The 20268-nt window shown below is 39.7% G+C and overlaps 2 protein-coding genes across 2 annotated transcripts; one reads left to right on the forward strand and one right to left on the reverse strand.

The window, feature by feature from the left end:
• Positions 1 to 6249: 6249 nt before the first annotated feature.
• LOC139192173 (protein PIN-LIKES 3-like) lies at positions 6250 to 7541 on the reverse strand. The gene is made up of 4 exons (XM_070813684.1): positions 7382 to 7541; positions 7189 to 7289; positions 6880 to 7091; positions 6250 to 6747 (listed from the first exon to the last, which is right to left on the reverse strand). The coding sequence occupies exons 1-4, from the start codon at positions 7436 to 7438 to the stop codon at positions 6617 to 6619; spliced, it is 501 nt and encodes a 166-aa protein (XP_070669785.1). The 5' UTR covers positions 7439 to 7541; the 3' UTR covers positions 6250 to 6616.
• A 2869-nt stretch (positions 7542 to 10410) lies between these two features.
• On the forward strand, positions 10411 to 14650 carry LOC139192172 (uncharacterized). The gene is made up of 2 exons (XM_070813683.1): positions 10411 to 10945; positions 11036 to 14650. The coding sequence occupies exon 2, from the start codon at positions 12938 to 12940 to the stop codon at positions 13610 to 13612; it is 675 nt and encodes a 224-aa protein (XP_070669784.1). The 5' UTR covers positions 10411 to 10945; positions 11036 to 12937; the 3' UTR covers positions 13613 to 14650.
• The last annotated feature ends 5618 nt before the right edge of the window (positions 14651 to 20268 follow it).

A 20268-nucleotide genomic window follows, 5' to 3' on the forward strand; every position in this document is an offset into this window, starting at 1 on the left:
TCACCACATACATCTCTTCCCCCATATCCATCTACATCCCAACAACTACATACATCTTCTTCACCAAATTCATCTCCTTCCCAAAATACATCTCTTGCACCACTTTCATCTATTTCCCAACAACTAAATATCTCTTCTCCATCATTGCCATCTCCTCCTCTCAATATTCATCCCATGCAGACTCGTTCCAAGTTTGGCATCTTTAAACCTAAAGCTTTGCTTGCCACTAAACATACATTTCCATCTCATCTCAGTGTTGACTTTGTTCCTTCCACCTATCATCAGGCATCCAAATATTCTCATTGGAGGAAGGCAATGCAAGAAGAGTTCAATGCTCTTCTGAACAATGGTACCTGGTCCTTGGTTCCCTATTCTCTTTCTCAGAATCTGATAGGTTGCAAGTGGGTATTTCAAATCAAACGCAAGCCTAATGGTTCTATAGATCGATATAAGGCACAACTGGTTGCAAATGAGTTTCATCAACAGGAAGGGTTAGACTACACTAAGACTTTCAACCCTGTTGCCAAACCTGTCACCATTCGACTTTCACTCACTTTGGCTATTCAATATGATTGGTTTCTCAACCAACTTGATGTCAGCAATGCTTTCCTGCATGGTACTCTTACAGAAACTGTGTTCATGCAACAACCTCCAGGATTTTAGGATTCTACACAGCCTAATTCTATTTGCAGACTCTATAAATCTTTGTATGGTCTCAAACAAGCTCCTAGAGTTTGGTATGATAAACTACATGGTGCTTTACTCTCCTTGGGCTTCGTTGGCTCAAAATCTGATCATTCCTTGTTTGTTAAGAAAGATCCTCACTTGGTGTTTATTCTTGTCTACGTTGATGACATTCTTATCACATGCCCTTCTCTTCAAACCTGCAAGCATGTTATTGATCAACTCAGTGCTCTCTTTCCTATCAAGGAACTTGGTCTTTTGCATTACTTTCTTAGCATTGAAGTTAAGCGATCCTCCAAGGGTATTTTCATTTCTTAACCTAAATACATCTTGGATTTGTTGCACAAGGCCAAAATGGATGATGCCAAACCCTGTGTTACTCCCCTTAGTACATCAAAACTTGATCACTCTTCTCCTCTCTTGGATGATCCTACTGAATATAGATCCCTTGTTGGAGCCTTTCAATATCTCACATGGACTAGGCCCGATCTCTCTTTTGCAGTGAACCTTGTTTGTCAATATATGTATTGTCCTCGACTTTCTCATCTTCAAGCTGTCAAACGCATTTTGAGGTATCTCAAAGGTTCCATTGAGTGTGGTCTCTGGTTTTCTAAAAGTTCCTCATCACCGTGCATCACTGCTTATTCCGATGCTGATTGGGCAGGCTGTTCTATGGATCGCAGATCAACTGGTGGTTTTTGTATTTTTTTGGGCAATTCTATCATCACTTGGAGTGCTAAGAAGCAATCCACCATGGCACGGTCCTCTATAGAAGCTGAATATCGATCTTTGGCTAACACTGCTGCAGAATTAACTTGGATTTGCAAGCTTCTTGGTGATATTGGTTTTCAATTACCCTGTCTACCAAAGTTGTGGTGTGACAATATATCAGCTATCTCTCTTGCCAAGAATCCTATTTTCCATGCTCGTACTAAGCATGTTGAATTGGACTACCACTACATCCGGGAAAAAGTTTTGGCTCGCAATTTCTCTGCATTTTGTTTGTTCACGGGATCAAGTAGCTGATATTTGTACAAAGGCTCTGTCCAAATCACGTTTTCTGTTTCTCCGGTGCAAACTTACTCTTCGGCAACCTCAGATCAGTTTGAAGGGGGATATTGAGGGTATAAATGTAAATGCAGATATAAAAGAACCTACTTAGATATTGGATAGATATTGGATAGTTAATTCTGTTGGTTAGTGGTGCTAATGTAGTGGTGCTACTTTCATTAGTTGATATACTTGTATATTTACAGGTTGTAACTTTATTCAAAGATTTAATGAAAAGATTATTTCCCAATAAGGACGATCCTCCTTTTTGCTTCACCTGCATGGACGTTGTGGTCATTGCATGCTCATTGTCTTCTGTGGCTTTCGTTCTTTCTGTCCTCTCATCTCCACTGGAGTACCTGCTTTTCATAAACAACCTTCAATTATGGTGAGTATGAAATGTATATTCTATTGTGTTGAATGATTTACAAGAGAGTGCTCTTTATAGGAGCCAATGAACAGACAACCACCTTAAGCTCAGGGAAAGGAATTAATAAACAATGTACAGACAGTAGTGGAACAAATAAACAATCATGAATGGCTAATGGAAGCAATCATGAATGGCTAATGGACGGCTAGTGGACAAGCAATCCATGTGTTGAGAAGAAGATTCCCTTTTACCTTCCTCCAAGGTCAGGACTGGATTCTTCTTGCTCTTATTCTCCATGGTACCCACCATGCTTGCCTTTGCAGCCACCATTTTGCTCTTGATCCCTGTCGTGAAGAAATGGACCAAGTCTCTAGTTCACCCTATTGCCTTTTTTCCAGTCCCCCTATTAGGCCTGCTTCAGTTTCCTATGTATAAATCTTTCAAAGTCATGTTTCAGACAGTTAATGCCTGGTTTTTCAAACCATTACTCCGCTTTCTTGGCTTTTCCTATGTAAAAATCTGTCAAAGTCATGTTTCACATTAACTTTATGTCGTGGCAGAATGTGTGGTGCAGATTCACAATCTTGCAACATAAGTTATTGTTAGATTTGCAGGTACCATTTGAATATTTCAGTTGGGTTCTTCTTCTTTCTCCCCAATATAATGTCACAATTTATTGTGTTTTCATTTTAATTATGGGCAAATTAGAAAGAGCAGCGTGTTTCCCTCTCCGCACTCAAGTTTGAATCTGCTTTCCAAAGTTTGGATTGGATTAGATATTTAGATTTTTCTCCAATAATTTGAGTTTATACAAAAGACCAAAACAGAAAAGTCTGAAATTGAGAATAATCTCATCAGTTAATGGAATTTACATAAGAAAAGGTCAGAGCAAACTTCATGAAATACCTCGAGTATAAGCCCACGATACTCATCCGAATTCATTGAAACATAATAATTCAAGAGGCTATGAAGATCCTTAGGCTCTTCTATCCGGTTTGCCACTATCATCACCGCCATGGACTCCCTGATCCTCCCTCAGATCATAAGAACACTTCTCCACTGCAACCATTACAACAAATTTAGTCCCTCCTCCTGCTTAAGTTTGATCATGATCATAACCAGCTCTCTGCTCTCTTCTCTGATGATCAACGTGCCTCGAGCCCTCCTGCCTTTCCCTGATCATCTGGTCGAGTCTCTCTTGAACCATGGCATGCGATAGGCTTGATATCAAACGGTACCTATCAGAACTAGAGCTCGCTACTTCCTCTGAGCAAGACGAAGACATGCTAAGCCAGCAGCTGCTGCAAGCCTGCAACACAATGCCCTGCATACTCTCTGTTGCTGCTTGGAGGAGGCTTTCATTTTAGACATGGTTTGAGTTGGAGCTTTGATGGAAGTTTTGTGCCAAATTTATCATTTATTCACACTTGGCAACTGTGGGGTTTGTTGATCATGATTGTGTCTTGTGTCTTACAACATTTTAATAGATGAGTTGGTGAATGCAAGAAGGCAAATGGGGAACGTTCTTTTAGTTAATCGAGCCAGTAATCATGATGCTTAGTAGTTTAACTTTATAGGTCTAGTTACTATCAGTTGGCACATCCTTTTGAAGGGTTTGGTTAACATGAAAAAGTAGTGGTTCCATTTCCATGAGAGCTTGTTTGGAAGGCTCCGTTTGGTTAACAGATACAATATTTTTTTTTCGAAAGTCACTTTGAAGTGTTTCTTCTTGAAGAAAAAGAAACACAGCGTGTCATTCTCTAGAAAGTGCTCTATGATCCATTAGCAGTTTTGACATTTTCTATCAAATGTAGTCGTAAGCTCTTGATTGTCAAGAAGATTTGAAGAGCACTTGGAAGAGTTTTCTAAGTAAAGTTTCGACGTGCTTAACCTTACAAATGGCCGTGTTTGGTCGATTTCATCATGGGAAACTAAAGACAACAGTGCGCCCGGGCCTTTCAGGTTTGATTGGGATCACGTTTGATTGGGACCCTGATGAACACCAATTGAAGATCAAGAAAGGAGAGGTGATTTTTTGGACTAGTGGTGTATTCACAAGTAGTACTAGCTAATACATATGAGTATATTTTGCCCGAGGAGACCAAGCTGAGGTATAATTTTAGCATTGTTTCAAATGAGAATGAAGACTACTTGACCTACACTGCTCTAGATCTCGATCAAGGTTCAGAATGGGTGCTGAACAGCCTGGGGAGACTTGGCAACCGAGACTTGAAATCGCACAAGCTAAGAATTGTGACGGCTACAACACCGGTGGAGGGTGCGTGAGAAGGGACCGGCCACCGAATTGTTGGAAAATTTGGTGATGAATTGGAGCTCAAAAATGTTTCCTTATACACCTCAAGATCCCCCTAATGATTTGGTAGTAGTACTAGAAGCAGCAGTGGTTGTAAGTGTGAGACTTTGTCTCTTCAAGCTATTAGTGACGATATATAAGCATCAGAGTTTGATATTCAGGTGTGCTTTGTGTGTTGTACTCTATAAAAAAGGTTCTAGTATGCTATTGAGACATGTCTTGTGGTGTGGATTGATATTTTGCAATGAAATTAACTTGGCTACACAAAGGATGAGGAGGTGTTTTCCTCCTCAAAATATTTCTTGAGAAGTTCGTGGAATTTCGTGCTTATATCAGAGCCGTTAATATTAAAAAAAAAATTGTAAGGATCATTTATGCAATGCATCAATTAAAAATAAGGCCGTTTAGTGATTCACCTATAACAAATAGATAAACGGTTCGTAATGCATCCACAAGTTTTTTTTTTATACAATCTGATGACTTTAGATATCATATTTTATTGATTTTTTAACAGAGATTATTATAGAATAATTTATAATATTAACAATTTCGATCATAAAAACGAAATTTTGTGAATTGACTGCGCATCATTTTGATGAGGAATTCCTCATTTTTGAATAGCCAAGCTATTTTCTCCCTTACATTTTCATAAATAAAGAGTACATGACGATATTTTTGAATTACACCACACATTTTGTCAAATTCAAAGACCGTAATTAACGGACTCTTAGTTCAAGGACCAAATCAAAATTATAGTATAAAATTAAGGGACGAGTTCTGTTTTATACTCATGTTGGGCCTTTCTTAGAAACAAATTGGGCCTTTATAGCTATTTAATTTGACCCATTACCAAACTATAAAACAAAGCCCAAATCAGATTTTTTTTTTAATTGTCGGAAAGCCCAAAGCAGAATCCAACACCGTAAACAAAACCGAAACCCAAAACGCAGCGCCGTATCACAGAACTTCATCAGAGGTTGGTGGGCGTCCTCAGTCACAGCGAACAAAGAAGCTCCCCACAGACAAACAAAACACAAAAAGAAAAGAGAAAAGAGCAAGAGAGAGAGAGATACAGGAAGGAAGAGAAGAGAGCACACTGGCGTTGATCGTACTGTCCAGATCCACTGGTTTTCTGGATCAGACGACCCGAAGCCATGGCTTCCAAAGGTCCAAGGTCCAAGCTTGATCATGAACCCAGAGCTAAGCGCCAAAAGGTTAGCTTTCCTCTATTTTATTCTGCATTTTTCCGAAAGTTTAGTTTTTGTTGAGCTAGGAATTAATAAATAAATAATAGTGGTTTTTTTTTTAATATATGAAAAATATTGTTGTTTTATAATCCTACTGTGTTTTAGCGTTGTTGAAACATTCAACCTGTGATTATATTGGTTAGAAGTGGTTTTTGATGTTTATTTTACCTTTTTTTTTTCTTCTGGGTTTTTTGAAGCTTGTATAGCAGTGTAGTGGCTTGAAATTGTAGTTTTGAGTAATTTTAATTCATGAATCGTTAAAGTCCCACATTGTGGGTGCAAGAAAAGGTTTAAATAGAATTACCCACTTTAACTAATACCGATATCTTTTATGGTAAAACCTCACAACGGATTAGATATGTGGTTAAGTTGAGGATAATATCGGTGTCGTTAGAGTGGGGTGGGCCCGGCGATTCAAAAATTCCAACATGGTATGGTGCAAGAAAACCAAAGGGGTTTAAATAGAATTACCCCACTCTAACTAATAACCCAAAGGAGTTTAAATAGGATTACCCCACTCTAACTAACATCGAGGTTTTTTGTGGTGGTAATTTAAGGCTCTACTGGTTTTTGTTATGTGGAGGGAAATTTTAAGTGGGTTTTAATCCCAACTCTCGGTCACTCGCATCTCCTTCCCTCGTTGTACACCGAGACACACTCTCTCTTGAGTTCTTAACACTCGAGCTCTCTCTGTCTCTGCCTTCTCTCTAAACCACCAAGAAAAGTCACCACCATTTTTACTTCGACCAAATCATAGCCACAAACCACTAGATTCGTCATCTAGGTGGGCTGTGGAGTCAAACCGTGGCTCTGCATGTTCAATCCAATGACGGGGAGGAACTGAACTGAGAGCTTCGTACTTCCCTGCAGACTCGGGGTGGAGCTTCGTAATATTTCTTCTGACAAATTGCCTACTCTTGTATTAGACAGAATTCAATGTAAAATTTTGATTCACAGTCGCGCGACAAGCCACATGAAGGCGGCGGACCAGAATGTAATTGACAGTGAAGCGAAAGCATAAGTCCACAGCATGATAACTGAACATTCATTCTCTCCAGCTTCAAATAATAGCGTCATTATTCCTGCCATATTTTAAAGGATCAATAAACAATACTTGAGAATAAACTTACATTAGTTATGAAAAAGAGCGAGCGAGCGAGCGAGCAACTTCTGATTGCACTTTTTGTCGCTAAACAACAGAAGAGCAAGCGTACCTATGTTCATCGCAGGTGGGAGTGAAAACTGAAGCAGAAGAACAAACAGATATAATGGATCAGAGTGCACCAACCCAAATATCAGTGCCCCTTTAACAACCAAGACGCCTATAAGAGGCAGGGCAACATAACGATCATTCCCTAGCATATTGTTCATTCGGATATGTACAAGTATAGGACCAAGCATGGTTAATATCTTCCCTAGCATGTAACTGTATTAAGAACGGGAAGCTATATTAGTTGCCAATAATTGCGTCGATCATGGATAAAACATTAAGGTTCGATACAGTTCGGGCATAAGTTTTATACCCCAACAAATTAGCAGTATCTTGAATCACCCGTAGAGGAGCACCATCTCCTAAAAGTAATTTTCGAATCTGAGGGATAACTCCGATTGCAAAACCAATGAGCTACACCAGGAAAAGATCAAGTTTGCTTAACTTTTCAATAAAATAGCACCGAATCTGGATCACAATGATATAAAAGTGCAGAAAGGGCATACCGCTCCAATGGTTGAAGGGGCAAATATTGATTTCAGATTCATCTTTTGAAAGACCATCACTATACGTTGCTCTAGTTTACCTGAAGTCGTTGCCTGCCATGGAAAACAACAAAGATATGCAGTGTAAGAAATTGAAAAGAAACAATTTCTCGCTAGAGACATCGATGTCCGGCATGTTACATGTGAGCTTGTGAATCTGGACCATATATTCAAATGACATTCATTTGATTAGTAGTTTGGATCGAGAGTCTGACAATAAAACATTTCTAAGTCTTTCTGAGAAAATGACATTTCTCTATAAACAAATCTTAATATAGTTGTAAATACGTAAACAAATCATCAAATTGGATGAACATGATTGTAGTGTAATGGAGTTAGCAACCTTTTGTTAGAGAACAATTCAGAAAATAAATAAAATAACATAAATTGAAATACTAATTCTTTATTAACGAAAAATACTTGCAATACAGAATGAAATAACAGAAATAATTACAGGAATCAAATGATACTAACTTGATTAAATCACAGATAGAGGCTAGCGCAAAAGCTATGTCATTTGAACAGTATTTACGTCCCACTCTTGTGCTTGTGGTCCAATGACATCTGCCCTATCCTACAATCTGCACTGGAAACTATCTATTCCTACAATCTTCACCGGATTAGAATTCTGGTGAATTGTTTTGTGTGTTTACTCTCTGTAAGGTTTTGTATGTTAAAGATCAACACCAACCCATTAAGATTAGTCGGTGCAAAGGAACTAGATTGTTCTAGTTCAAACTTGTATGGAATTGTTTTAGAAGATTCTAGCATATAATATTCAAGATTGCTGGTGCATGCTTGAATATGCTAGAATATTCTAGCAAGCTAATGTCGGTGGGCAGCTGCAAATGAACTAGAGTTTTCTAGTTCAAGTCTGCATGTTAAGACGGCATGCATGCATATTAAGCTAGAAGGTTCTAGCAACTTTTGTGGCTATTATGCAAAGCCATATGTCGGTAGAAAATTCTAGTGATGGCATAAGTTGGCAAACATGCCTATAAATATGTATGCATGTGTGTTGTTAACCAATCAAGTAAGAAACCAAGTATTCAAGTAAGTAAGCAACCAAGTGAGAGTGAGAAGTAAGAGTAGTCTTGTAGGAGTGTGAGTGATCTAGAGTGTGTCTCTAAAAAGAGTGAGTGTCATAACTTCTAAAGAGTGTCCTTGAGAGTTTGTGTTGTAATATTTTGTGTGTGTAATACAAGTAATTTGTTTACTTGTGTTGTCTCTTTAACCAACATTTGTGTTAGAGTTGTTTACTCTAGTTTTTTTCTCAATATTGTACGGGAGAGATAGGAAATGAAATATGATTTACAATGGAACTGAGTTTTTAGTTATATAGGTTATTTCATAGCTCTTCAAATACCTTTTGGATGTATCTGAAACCGCACAACTCTTCAAACAGTTATATAGACTATTTCATAGCTCTTCAAATACCAAGGGCCTTGTCTTGATCAATTAATACTAATATTATATTAATATTATGGTATAATTATCAAGTTCACATAATTAGTGGCCCAAACCTCAATTTTCATTCCAAATGGTCCAATACTATTAGTGACTAACCTAAAATAAAGACCTCTAGGGAACTTGAGTTCCCCGATGTAGGACTAAAGGAGGCTCAAAACTCCCAACACCTTTGATTTTTCTTCAGGTACAGCAGTGTATGACAGTGCATAGTGATCCGGATTTTCCTCAACTATGACATTCCTTTGAAGAAAGCAGAGGCTCAGTGCAACTTACTTGGTCGGATGTAGAGGACCTCTCGGCGGACTGATTATTAACTTGGTTGGCCCTTCTTGAAGATATCCGCACAATATTATACACATAGGACCACAAATAAAAGTCTCATACCTGAAAGCATGGGACACAATTACATTACAAAAGGCAAAGATAGGAATCCCTGACAGCTGAACAAGGTAGCTACATTGTATTGAAGAGAAACAGTCACCAGAATTCAAGAGGAAAAGAAGGACAAAAGAAAATGTGTTCAGAAAAACGTATTCTACACAGCAAGCAGGCGCACACAAACACCGTTTAAGAACTGGCCCTGGCCATCTGGGGGTAGTACAATTTGTATGTATATGTTCTAGACATGAGATGAAGCTTATGATGATGATGATAATAATAATTAAAATCGTGAGTTCAAATTGCAGTAACTGCGCATTTTCAACTTGAATGAGAGAATTGGATTGTAACTTATTTGAAGCAGTTTCCCAATCCTTTCTTAATTCGAGTCATAGAAAGCTAGATAAAGGAATTTCAAGAAAACCAAAATATTGGAACACGACGGAGAAGGAAATGTACTGCCATTGAAAGCGAAGCATAACCCATGGCATACATGTGACAGACATCAGGAGCTCCAAATGGGCTCCTTTTTTCTTTACAGACTACAACAACAACAACAACAAAGCTTTTTCCCACTAAGTGGGGTCGGCTATATGAATCCTAGAACGCCATTGCGCTCGGTTTTGTGTCATGTCCTCCGTTAGATCTAAGTACTCTAAGTCTTTTCTTAGGGTCTCTTCCAAAGTTTTCCTAGGTCTTCCTCTACCCCTTCGGCCCCGAACCTCTGTTCCGTAGTCACATCTTCGAACCGGAGCGTCAGTAGGCCTTCTTTGCACATGTCCAAACCACCGTAACTGATTTTCTCTCATCTTTCCTTTAACTTCGGCTACTCCTACTTTACCTCGGATATCCTCATTCACAATCTTCTCCTTTCTCGTGTGCCCACACATCCCACGAAGCATCCCACGAAGCATCCTTATCTCCGCTACACCCATTTTGTGTACGTGTTGATGCTTCACCGCCCAACATTCTGTGCCATACAACATCGCTGGCCTTATTGCCGTCCTATAAAATTTTCCCTTGAGCTTCAGTGACCTACGACGATCACACAACACGCCGGATGCACTCTTACACTTCATCCATCCAGCTTGTATTCTATGGTTGAGATCTCCATCTAATTCTTCGTTCTTTTGCAAGATAGATCCTAGGTAGCGAAAACGGTCGCTTTTTGTGATCGTCGCTAGATTGCTCCGGTCATTAGTGTGGATAAGTATATAAATGGATAGAGATAGGGAAGCAAACACCAGATGTACGTGGTTCACCCATATTGGCTACGTCCATGAAATAGAGGAGTTCTCATTAATTGTGAAGGGTTTACACAAGTACATAGGTTCAAGCTCTCTTTTAGTGAGTACAAGTGAATGATTTAGTACAAATGACATTAGGAAATATTGTGGGAGAATGATCTCGTAATCACGAAACTTCTAAGTTCCGGAGTGTGGTATCGTCTTGACTTGCCTTATCTGTCTCGTAGGTAGATGTGACATCTTCTCTGGAAGTACTCTTCCTCCATCCAGGGGTGGTATCTTTAACTGGTGGAGATGCACAAGGTAATGTATCAATTTCACTTGAAGCTTACTTGTAGTTTCAGGCTTGGTCAAGCGCGATACAAACCATGTAGTAGGAGTCATCCAAGTCGCCGAGCTAGGGGATCTGCTGAAAGAGGTGACAGACAAGGTAAGCAATCAGAGCTCCAAGCAATCAGTCCCAGATCAGAACTTTGATTTCGAGTTCCGGCTGATTGTTCACATTCTCCCTATCTTGCAGGCAGCATGAAGGATAAAGAGAAGAAAAATGAGAAGAGATGATATGGGATACTTTTGCTTTTGAAGAAGTAACTTTCCACAGGCTTATTCTTGAACTGGGCTGGTGGGTTTTCTGGTTTCCTCCAGAGTATAAGGCCGACTGAAGAATTTGAGGGTCAAAACAAGTCCATCAAATCTATAGTACGTTCGACCCTGTTGATATGTGATACTTTTACTTTGGACAGAGTAGTGGATGTATCGGCACGTGTGCTATTACGCTTGTCTCCACATGCTTCCTTGTATCCTTCTCACTTGCCCTATATGTTCCTCAGGCAGATGCGGTATCTTCCCTGGAAGCATAAGATGTTGAAGATGAGTATTCGAGAGCAATGCCAGGTAAGTAATCAAGTAAGGGGTTCCAGGCAGTCAGTTCCTGACTGGAAGCTTGATTCCAAGTGCTGACTGATTGCTCTCTTTCTCCTTGTCTTGTAGGTAAGAACAAGGCCAAAGGAAAAGACAGGGAAAAAACATGATATGGGATACTCTTGCTTTTAACCCTGATGATATGAGATATTCTTGCTCTAGTATAGCTTGTTTGCAGAGGTATTATCGGGGGGAAAGAAAGCTGAATATTTCGAAAGGCTTCTTTGGGAGTGCCCTCTCAGATATGAGGAAGGGTTGAGCATTTTTGCAGGTCTGCCTGTCTGTTGGGGATGGAGGTCAACATATATAGAAGTCTCCCTAACAACAAGTAGTAATGCTATTCCCTTACCATGCTTGGTCATAACACGGTAGTGGGAGCTGCCAGCTTCACATGTTTTAACTTTTCAGAGCACTTTGAAAAAGTGATCTGTGGTATCTGGAAAGCTGATGTTGCGTGTAAAGATTACAGACAAACTTTATCCAAGAAGATCCGGCTCTTGAAGTTGGGAAAGTGGTGCCTCTTCGGTTTTCGAACAAGCAATCCTGTCGGAGATCTGGCTCTCGAGATTCGGAGAACAATGCCTTTTCGATTTTTGAGAAAGCCATCCTGTTAGGGGTCTGGCTCTTGAGATTCAGAGAGCGGTGTCTCTTCGATTTTTGAGAAAGTAATCATGTTGGGAGTCTGGCTCTCGAGATTCGGAGGGCGGTGCCTCTTCGATTTTGGAGCAAGCAGTCTTGTTGGGAGTGTTTTCTCGAATGTGAGAAAAGGTTGGGCATGTTTGCTAGTCTATCTTGCCACGAAGCACAGAGGTTGACACACAGGGACTTTCCAATTATCCAGCAGTGGTACTGTTCCTTTACCCTTGTGGGTAATAATATGGTAGCTAGACCTTCAAAATGTATGTGTCTAAACTTTGTTAGTGCTGTTTTTTTGCTATTCTTTTACCCTTCTTGGTCAGAGCGGTGTAGTGGGAGCTGCAAGCTTCACGTGTCTCAACTTTGTCAGAGAACTTTGGCAAAGTTATCTGTGGTACCCATGAGCTAATGTTGCGTGTGGGAAGTGGGTGATTGAACAGTAAGATTCATGTGCTTTCTACTTCACCAGAAATCTTCGACATAATGCCCATAATTTCCGCAAAGCTGACAGCTGCTGACAAGGCTGGAAAAGTAGGTGCCTCTTCGATTTCTGAGATCGGCCATCGTGGTTTCTGAGCCGCCCAGCTTTTGAGAAAGCAAGCGCCTCTTCGATTTCTGAGATCGGCCTTCGTGGTATTTGAGCAGCCCAACTTTTGAGAAAGCAAACGTCTCGTGGTCTCTGAGCAGCCCAGCTTTTGAGAAAGCAAACGCCTCTTCGATTTCTGAAGCTCCGTCGAGTGCAGATTTTTATAGAGGCTAGCATTAAGTTCCAAAGCACACTTGAATCTCCACCAGTAGAAGCTCCATTCTTGCACTTCTAAGATCTTGATTTGTCCGACCTCTTCTCTCTTCAACACCTTTGAAAATGTTTGGCCCCTCCGACCGTCGTTTTGACTTGAACCTTGTTGAAGAGGCAGCCACGCCTTCTCCAGACAACATATGGCGCCCATCCTTCGTCTCACATACTGGTCCTCTTACTGTTGGGGATTCCGTGATGAAGAATGATATGACCGCTGCGGTAGTGGCCAGGAACCTTCTCACTCCCAAAGATAACAAACTACTTTCCAAACGGTCTGATGAGTTGGCTGTTAAGGATTCTCTGGCTCTCAGTGTTCAGTGTGCAGGTTCTGTGTCTAACATGGCCCAACGCCTATTTGCTCGAACCCGCCAAGTTGAATCATTGGCGGCTGAAGTGATGAGTCTCAAACAGGAGATTAGAGGGCTCAAGCATGAGAATAAACAGTTGCACCGGCTCGCACATGACTATGCTACAAACATGAAGAGGAAGCTTGACCAGATGAAGGAATCTGATGGTCAGGTTTTACTTGATCATCAGAGATTTGTGGGTTTGTTCCAAAGGCATTTATTGCCTTCGTCTTCTGGGGCTGTACCGCGTAATGAAGCTCCAAATGATCAACCTCTGCTGCCTCCTCCTTCTAGGGTTCTGTCCAGTACTGAGGCTCCAAATGATCCCCCTCCAGTGCCTGCTCTTTCTGGGGCTCTACCGACTACTGAGACTTCTCCTAAGCAACCTTTGTGAAGGCTCCCTCTTGTTTGTTTATTTTGACTCATGTATATGTACATATTTGTGACTTATCGGGGGTATCAATAAATAGCTTTCTTTCATTTCAACGTATTGTGTTGAATATACCAAAGCCTTCTTCGCTAAGTTCTCTGAATTTTCTTTTGTTGAAGCTTGTATGTTGAAGCTTTGTGAGTGGAGCATGTAGGTTGAGGTAGTATTCCCTTAATTTCCCGAGTGAGGAAAACTTCTCGGTTAGAGACTTGGAAAATCCAAGTCACTGAGTGGGATCGGCTATATGAATCTTTGAACGCCATTGTGCTCGGTCCTGTGTCATGTCCTCCGTTAGATCCAAGTACTCTAAGTCTTTTCTTAGAGTCTCTTCCAAAGTTTTCCTAGGTCTTCCTCTATCCCTTCGGCCCTGAACCTCTGTCCCATAGTCGCATCTTCTAATCGGAGCGTTAATAGGCCTTCTTTGCACATGTCCAAACTACCGTAACCGATTTTCTCTCATCTTTCCTTCAATTTCGGCTACTCCTACTTTACCCCGGATATCCTCATTCCTAATCTTATCCTTTCTTGTGTGCCCACACATCCAACGAAGCATCCTCATCTCCGCTACACCCATTTTATGTACATGTTGATGCTTCACCGCCCAACATTCTGTGCCATACAGCATCGCCGGCCTTATTGTCGTCCTATAAAATTTTCCCTTGAGCTTCAGTGGCATACGACGGTCACACAATACGCCGGATGCACTCTTCCACTTCATCCATCCAGCTTGTATTCTATGGTTGAGATCTCCATTTAATTCTCCGTTCTTTTGCAAGATAGATCCTAGGTAACGAAAACGATCGCTCTTTGGTATTTCTTGATCTCCGATCCTCACCCCTAACTCGTTTTGGCTTCCATTTGCACTGAACTTGCACTTCATATATTCTGTCTTTGATCGGCTTAGGCGAAGACCTTTAGATTCCAACACTTCTCTCCAAAGGTTAAGCTTTGCATTTACCCCTTCCTGAGTTTCATCTATCAACACTATATCGTCTGCGAAAAGCATACACCAAGGAATATCATCTTGAATATGTCCTGTTAACTCATCCATTACCAACGCAAAAAGGTAAGGACTTAAGGATGAGCCTTGATGTAATCCTACAGTTATGGGAAAACTTTCGGTTTGTCCTTCATGAGTTCTTACGGCAGTCTTTGCTCCTTCATACATATCCTTTATAGCTTGGATATATGCTACTCGTACTCCTTTCTTCTCTAAAATCCTCCAAAGAATGTCTCTTGGGACCCTATCATACGCTTTTTCCAAATCTATAAAGACCATGTGTAAGTCCTTTTTCCCATCTCTATATCTTTCCATCAATCTTCGTAAGAGATAGATTGCCTCCATGGTTGAGCGCCCTGGCATGAACCCGAATTGGTTGTCCGAAACCCGTGTCTCTTGCCTCAATCTATGCTCAATGACTCTCTCCCAGAGCTTCATTGTATGACTCATTAGCTTAATACCCCTATAGTTCATGCAATTTTGTACGTCGCCCTTATTCTTGTAGATAGGCACCAAAGTGCTCGTTCGCCACTCATTTGGCATCTTCTTCGTTTTCAAAATCCTATTGAAAAGGTCAGTGAGCCATGTTATACATGTCTCTCCCAAAACTTTCCACACTTCGATTGGTATATCATCTGGACCTACTGCTTTTCTATGCTTCATCTTCTTCAAAGCTACAACCACTTCTTCCTTCCGGATTCGACGATAAAAAGAGTAGTTTCTACACTCTTCTGAGTTACTCAACTCCCCTAAATGAGGAGCATCATACCCAAATTACCTGTTAAGTGTTAACATCAGCATATCTGGAGATTGGTAAAATAACGCAAAACCGAATATTTATCAGCTGTGTTTTAGAATTAGAGTGTTGGATTACCTGCAGCACAGCAACCCAAGACAAGGCCTCGCAGATGGGCAGGTGGCCTTGTTAATTGGATGAGAAGACATCCGAGTATGGAACCAATTATAATTGTGATAAGGATATTCAGTGGCATGAACCACCTATACACATAATAATTATTACGACGTTAACATGATTACACACGCGCGCGCGCACACATATATATATATATTAAACAAATTAATTAGAACTTACATTTTAACCATGCTTTGATATGTAATTGTCTGCGCAACGTTGGAACCCACCAGAGCAGGACCGAATACATAAAATACAACCTGTTCGTTCATTGGTTCACAAAACACAAATATTAGTAAGAAAACAGTCCAACACGAGAAATTAAATTAAATGGAGAGGGTTTAGAGCACAAGAGACTGAATGAAGAAGCAGTGTATTGTTTTTACAGTGTTTAAGTTCTTTCTAGTAACTTCCCCAAAAATATTGACACGATCAAGAGCAAGATATGAGCCAAGTGCTGTTATCGAAAGCACTTTCAACACCGGAATTAAGGCCGTCACGAACAGCTGCTTAAGCTCCATCCTTTTCTTTTATCAATTATTCCAAATTATTATTAGCTCGTGTTCACCTCCTCCTCTGCCACCTCTGCCTGTCTGCCTCTATAAATGTAATGCCAAACAGAAAACAAAAATACAAAAATGCAATCAAAATGTCAGTTTTGGGATAGGAATTCAGCAATAATATATATATACACACACGATGCTAACAAAAGAGAATTAGAGAAAAATGGGGAGGTTTTTAAGATGTGGGATCAAACCTCCGGATTCGAATTAAATAGCACAATTACGCATGCCAAACGAGGCCTAAGCTGCTATCACAATGAATTGCTTCTGTTTTGCTTTCATGAAAACAAAGGAAAAACAATAGAAAACAATCAAGCAAGCACATATATATGGTAGATTTAAGAATGTATTAGAAGGAAAAACAATAAGGGCATATGCATTTATATGCATTTATGCAGCTGTTAAACGTGTAGTCGCTTGTCTGAGCTGGGCCGGTCCGTTGTTGATGGGATCATGGGATGGTGCTCAAATAAGTCTCTTGTTGACCTATATTGACTTAGAAATGCCACATAATCTGCCATGTAATGTGCCATGTCATCAATAATGCAGTTGAGAGTTAGTTAGGATGGTTATATGTGGCTTACAAGAGAAGGAAGTTAGTTAGGTTATAAGATGTATAAAAAGGTAGTTCTCGGCCTATCTTGTGTACTGAAAATTCTTTCAATCAATACAATTCCTCTATCTTCTTCTACTTCTTCTCTTGAGTTCTTCCTTTCTCTTTATTTTCTGCAATTCTAATGCTTCTGTTAAGATGGTATCAAGAGCCATGACGGTATTTGGTGCTACGTTTTCCGCTGACGGGTTCATTGAAGTTTTTGGTGGGTTGTTGCTGTTCGTACAGGCTTGTTGATTGGATTTTTCTTCGAGTCTTGGGTAGTTACGCAAAGTATCAAGTTGGCTACTTTTCTCTCTTATCTTCTGCACACCAAGTGTTTGTGTTTTTGCATCAGTGAAGAATTATGGCGATTTTGGGTGTTTGCTTGGTTGTTTGTATCTGGGTTCTTTCTGTACATGATTAAGGCCGATGCCAAGAATTGTTCAGAGTATTGTCAATTGTTGAAGTTTATCAGTTTGCTGAAGTAAAATTGTTAAGGCCGATGCCAAGTGTGGTTGATAATATTGAAGTTTGCAAATTGTATGTTGAGAAAAAGATTGATGTCAAGACTGTTTTGGTATAGAGTTGTCATTAAAGTTGAAATTTGCAGAAGATTGAAACTAGAAGGTTGGTAAATTTGTCAAGCATATTAAGTTGAAGTTGTGGCTTTATTGAGGTTGTTGCTTTATAGTGTGTTGTAGACTTTCTTGAAACTGTTCAGCCATCAACATGTCTGATAAGTCCGTAAGAATTGAGAATTTACTGGGAATGTTAACTGTTAAGTTGCAAGATGATAACTTTGTGAAGTGGGATTATCAGTTTCGGTCAGTTTTACGAGGGTATGAGTTCTTGGATTTCTTTATTGGTGAGTCACCTTGTCCACCAAAATTTGTGATTGATACTGAAGCTGGAGTAACTAAAGAAATTACTGAGGCGTATAAATCTTGGGTTAAAAAAGATATGGTGCTGTTGAGTTTGCTAATTGCCACTCTTTCTAATGATGCAATGGAATATGTGATTCGGTGTAAAACTTCTCATGAAGCTTGGACAAACTTACAAGACAAATATGCTTCAGTGTCTCGGGCTAGGATAAATCAACTTAAGATTGAATTTCATAAGATTCAAAAGGGTGGTGATTCTATAGACAAATATTTGCTCAAATTGAAGGCGATTCGAGATCAGCTTATTGTTGTAGGAGAGAGAGTGACAGATAATGATTTGGTGATTGCTGCACTGTCTGGTTTGCCATCTGAGTTTGATGTAGTTAAGACAATGATTCTAGCAAGGGAAACTTCGATTCCTTTGAAAGATTTCAGGGCACAATTGATTGGTGCTGAGTTGACTATAGAAGCAAGAATCAACACATTGACAAGTGGCATGGCTGCGATGTATGTTCAAGGGAGTCAGTCTAAGAATGGGAGTCAAACTGATGGTTATTCACAAGGAGAGAGTTCAAGTACTGGTTCAAGGGCTGTTGATGGTCAAGCATATCAAGGAAATAACAGGTCTTACAATAACAGAAATGGTTATAGTTCTTCACAGAATTATAACAGGAATAGTTATGGGGGATATGGTTCATTCAATAACTCAAGGCCTTATTAAGGATATCGACAGAGAGGGGGAAACAATTATAATGGTTCACTGAACTCTTGGAATGGAAATTCTTGGAATGGTAATACTAATTTCAGATCTGGTGCTGTGGTTGAATGTCAAATCTGCTCTCGAAGAGGGCATACTGCGCAAAATTGTCTGAATAGAAGTGATACAGGTTCTTATTCAAATGGATTTTAGATTACTACATGTCAAATTTGTGGGAAGAAAGGGCATAATGCTCTTGAGTGTAGGCACAGAAACAATTATGCATATCAAGGTGCACCTCAACCTCCTTCTCTCACTACATTTTCTGCTCAAGCTCCATCTCATATGTCTGCAGCAGAATTTGGTCAGAATGCTTAAGGATTTAATGCTGCTGATACGTGGGTGTTGGATACAGGGGCATCACACCATATGACACCTAATCTTGGAAATTTGAATCAACTGGTACAATACAATGGTGATGAGAAAATCACCATTGGTAATGGGGAAGGTTTGATTATTAAACACATTGGTTCTACAATCCTTACAACTCCATACCATTCATTGTCTCTCAAAAATATATTACATGTTCCGACAATTACTGTTAATCTTTTGTCTGTCAAGATAATCTTTTGTCTGTCAAGAAACTTTGTAAAGATAATAGTTGTTGGTTCACATGTGATGAGAATGTGTTTGTTATACAGGACAAGGCAACAGGACGAATATTGTACCAAGGCAAGAGTAGAGGAGAGCTATATGAGATTCCTGTGAGTGTATTTTCAAGAAGAATTGGTGTTGTTTTCAATAAAGCTGTGGCGTTGCTTGGGAAGGCTGTGAAGAGTTCAACTTGGCATAAGAGACTTGGACACCCATCTGAAGAAGTCCTTGCTATTATGCTTCAAAATGCAGGACAATCACCTAGTGAGGATTCATCACCTTCAGTTTGTTCTTCCTGCTTTTCTGGAAAAATGTGTAGGCAACCTTTCTTTGTAAAAGACACTAGGGTTAGTTCTATTTTTTGAAAAAATACACTTGGATATATGGGGACCTGCTCCAACTAAGTCTTTAGAAGGCTTTAGGTACTATGTGAGTTTTATTGATGAGTTTAGTAGATTTGTATGGATCTTCCCACTTATCAATAAATCAGATATTTTGCCAAATCTTCATCAATTTCTCTGCATTTGTTACAAATCAGTTTCATACTACAATCAAGTGTTTACAAACAGATGGTGGTTCTGAATATAAGAGTCATAAGTTTCAGTTTTTTTTTTTTTTGCAGCTAAAGGGATTGTACATTCTATTTCATGTCCATATACCCCTTAGCAAAATGGTCTTGCTGAGAGGAAGCATAGACACCTAGTAGAGACTGCAATTACACTTCTTAGTGAAGCTGGGATCCCATTACAGTTTTGGAATTATGCTTGTAATCATGCTGCATTTCTTATAAATAGAATGCCATGTAAGATTTTGGGAATGAAGTCTCCATATCAGTTACTGTTTCATCAAGAACCAATGCTGCATACTTTGAAAATATTTGGTTCTGCAGTATATCCATTTCTAAGGCCATACAATCAGAACAAACTGCAACCTAGATCTAAACAGTGTGTTTTTCTTGGTTTTGCTGCTGGATACAAGGGAGTGGTATGTTATGATATATCTAGTAATAAGCTTGTGTTGTCCAGACATGTCATTCATGATGAGAATACATTCCCTTTCAAAAGTCCAAAACAGTTGTCTTCGGTTAAGTCAAACAATTCACAAGGTGCACAACTGCCTCTAATCATTGTTGTTCAATTGTCCTCTTTTGGTACAAGGGCAGATCATACAGCTTCTCTGATTCATGAAGATTCATATGCAAATCCTGTAATTGTTGACGACAGATCACGAGACAGTTTGCAGGATCTAAGTTCATCTACTCAAGACTCACAGGATCTCGGTCATCATAGTCACAACTCTTCTCCCTCTACTCTATCA

The sequence above is a fragment of the Malus domestica genome, chromosome 15 (genome assembly GCF_042453785.1).
Source record: "Malus domestica chromosome 15, GDT2T_hap1".
Classification (NCBI taxonomy): domain Eukaryota; kingdom Viridiplantae; phylum Streptophyta; class Magnoliopsida; order Rosales; family Rosaceae; genus Malus; species Malus domestica.

What these genes read in the sequence shown, in the direction of transcription:
- LOC139192173 (XM_070813684.1), bottom strand. Translation starts at nt 7,438, where the DNA reads ATGGTCTTTCAAAAGATGAATCTGAAATCAATATTTGCCCCTTCAACC. An exon ending in CCCCTTCAACCATTGGAGCG is followed by an intron (nt 7,290 to 7,381) that starts GTATGCCCTTTC and finishes TTCCTGGTGTAG; the next exon opens with CTCATTGGTTTTGCAATCGG. An exon ending in CCCACCTGCGATGAACATAG is followed by an intron (nt 6,748 to 6,879) that starts GTACGCTTGCTC and finishes AAAATATGGCAG; the next exon opens with GAATAATGACGCTATTATTT.
- LOC139192172 (XM_070813683.1), top strand. Translation starts at nt 12,938, where the DNA reads ATGTTTGGCCCCTCCGACCGTCGTTTTGACTTGAACCTTGTTGAAGAG.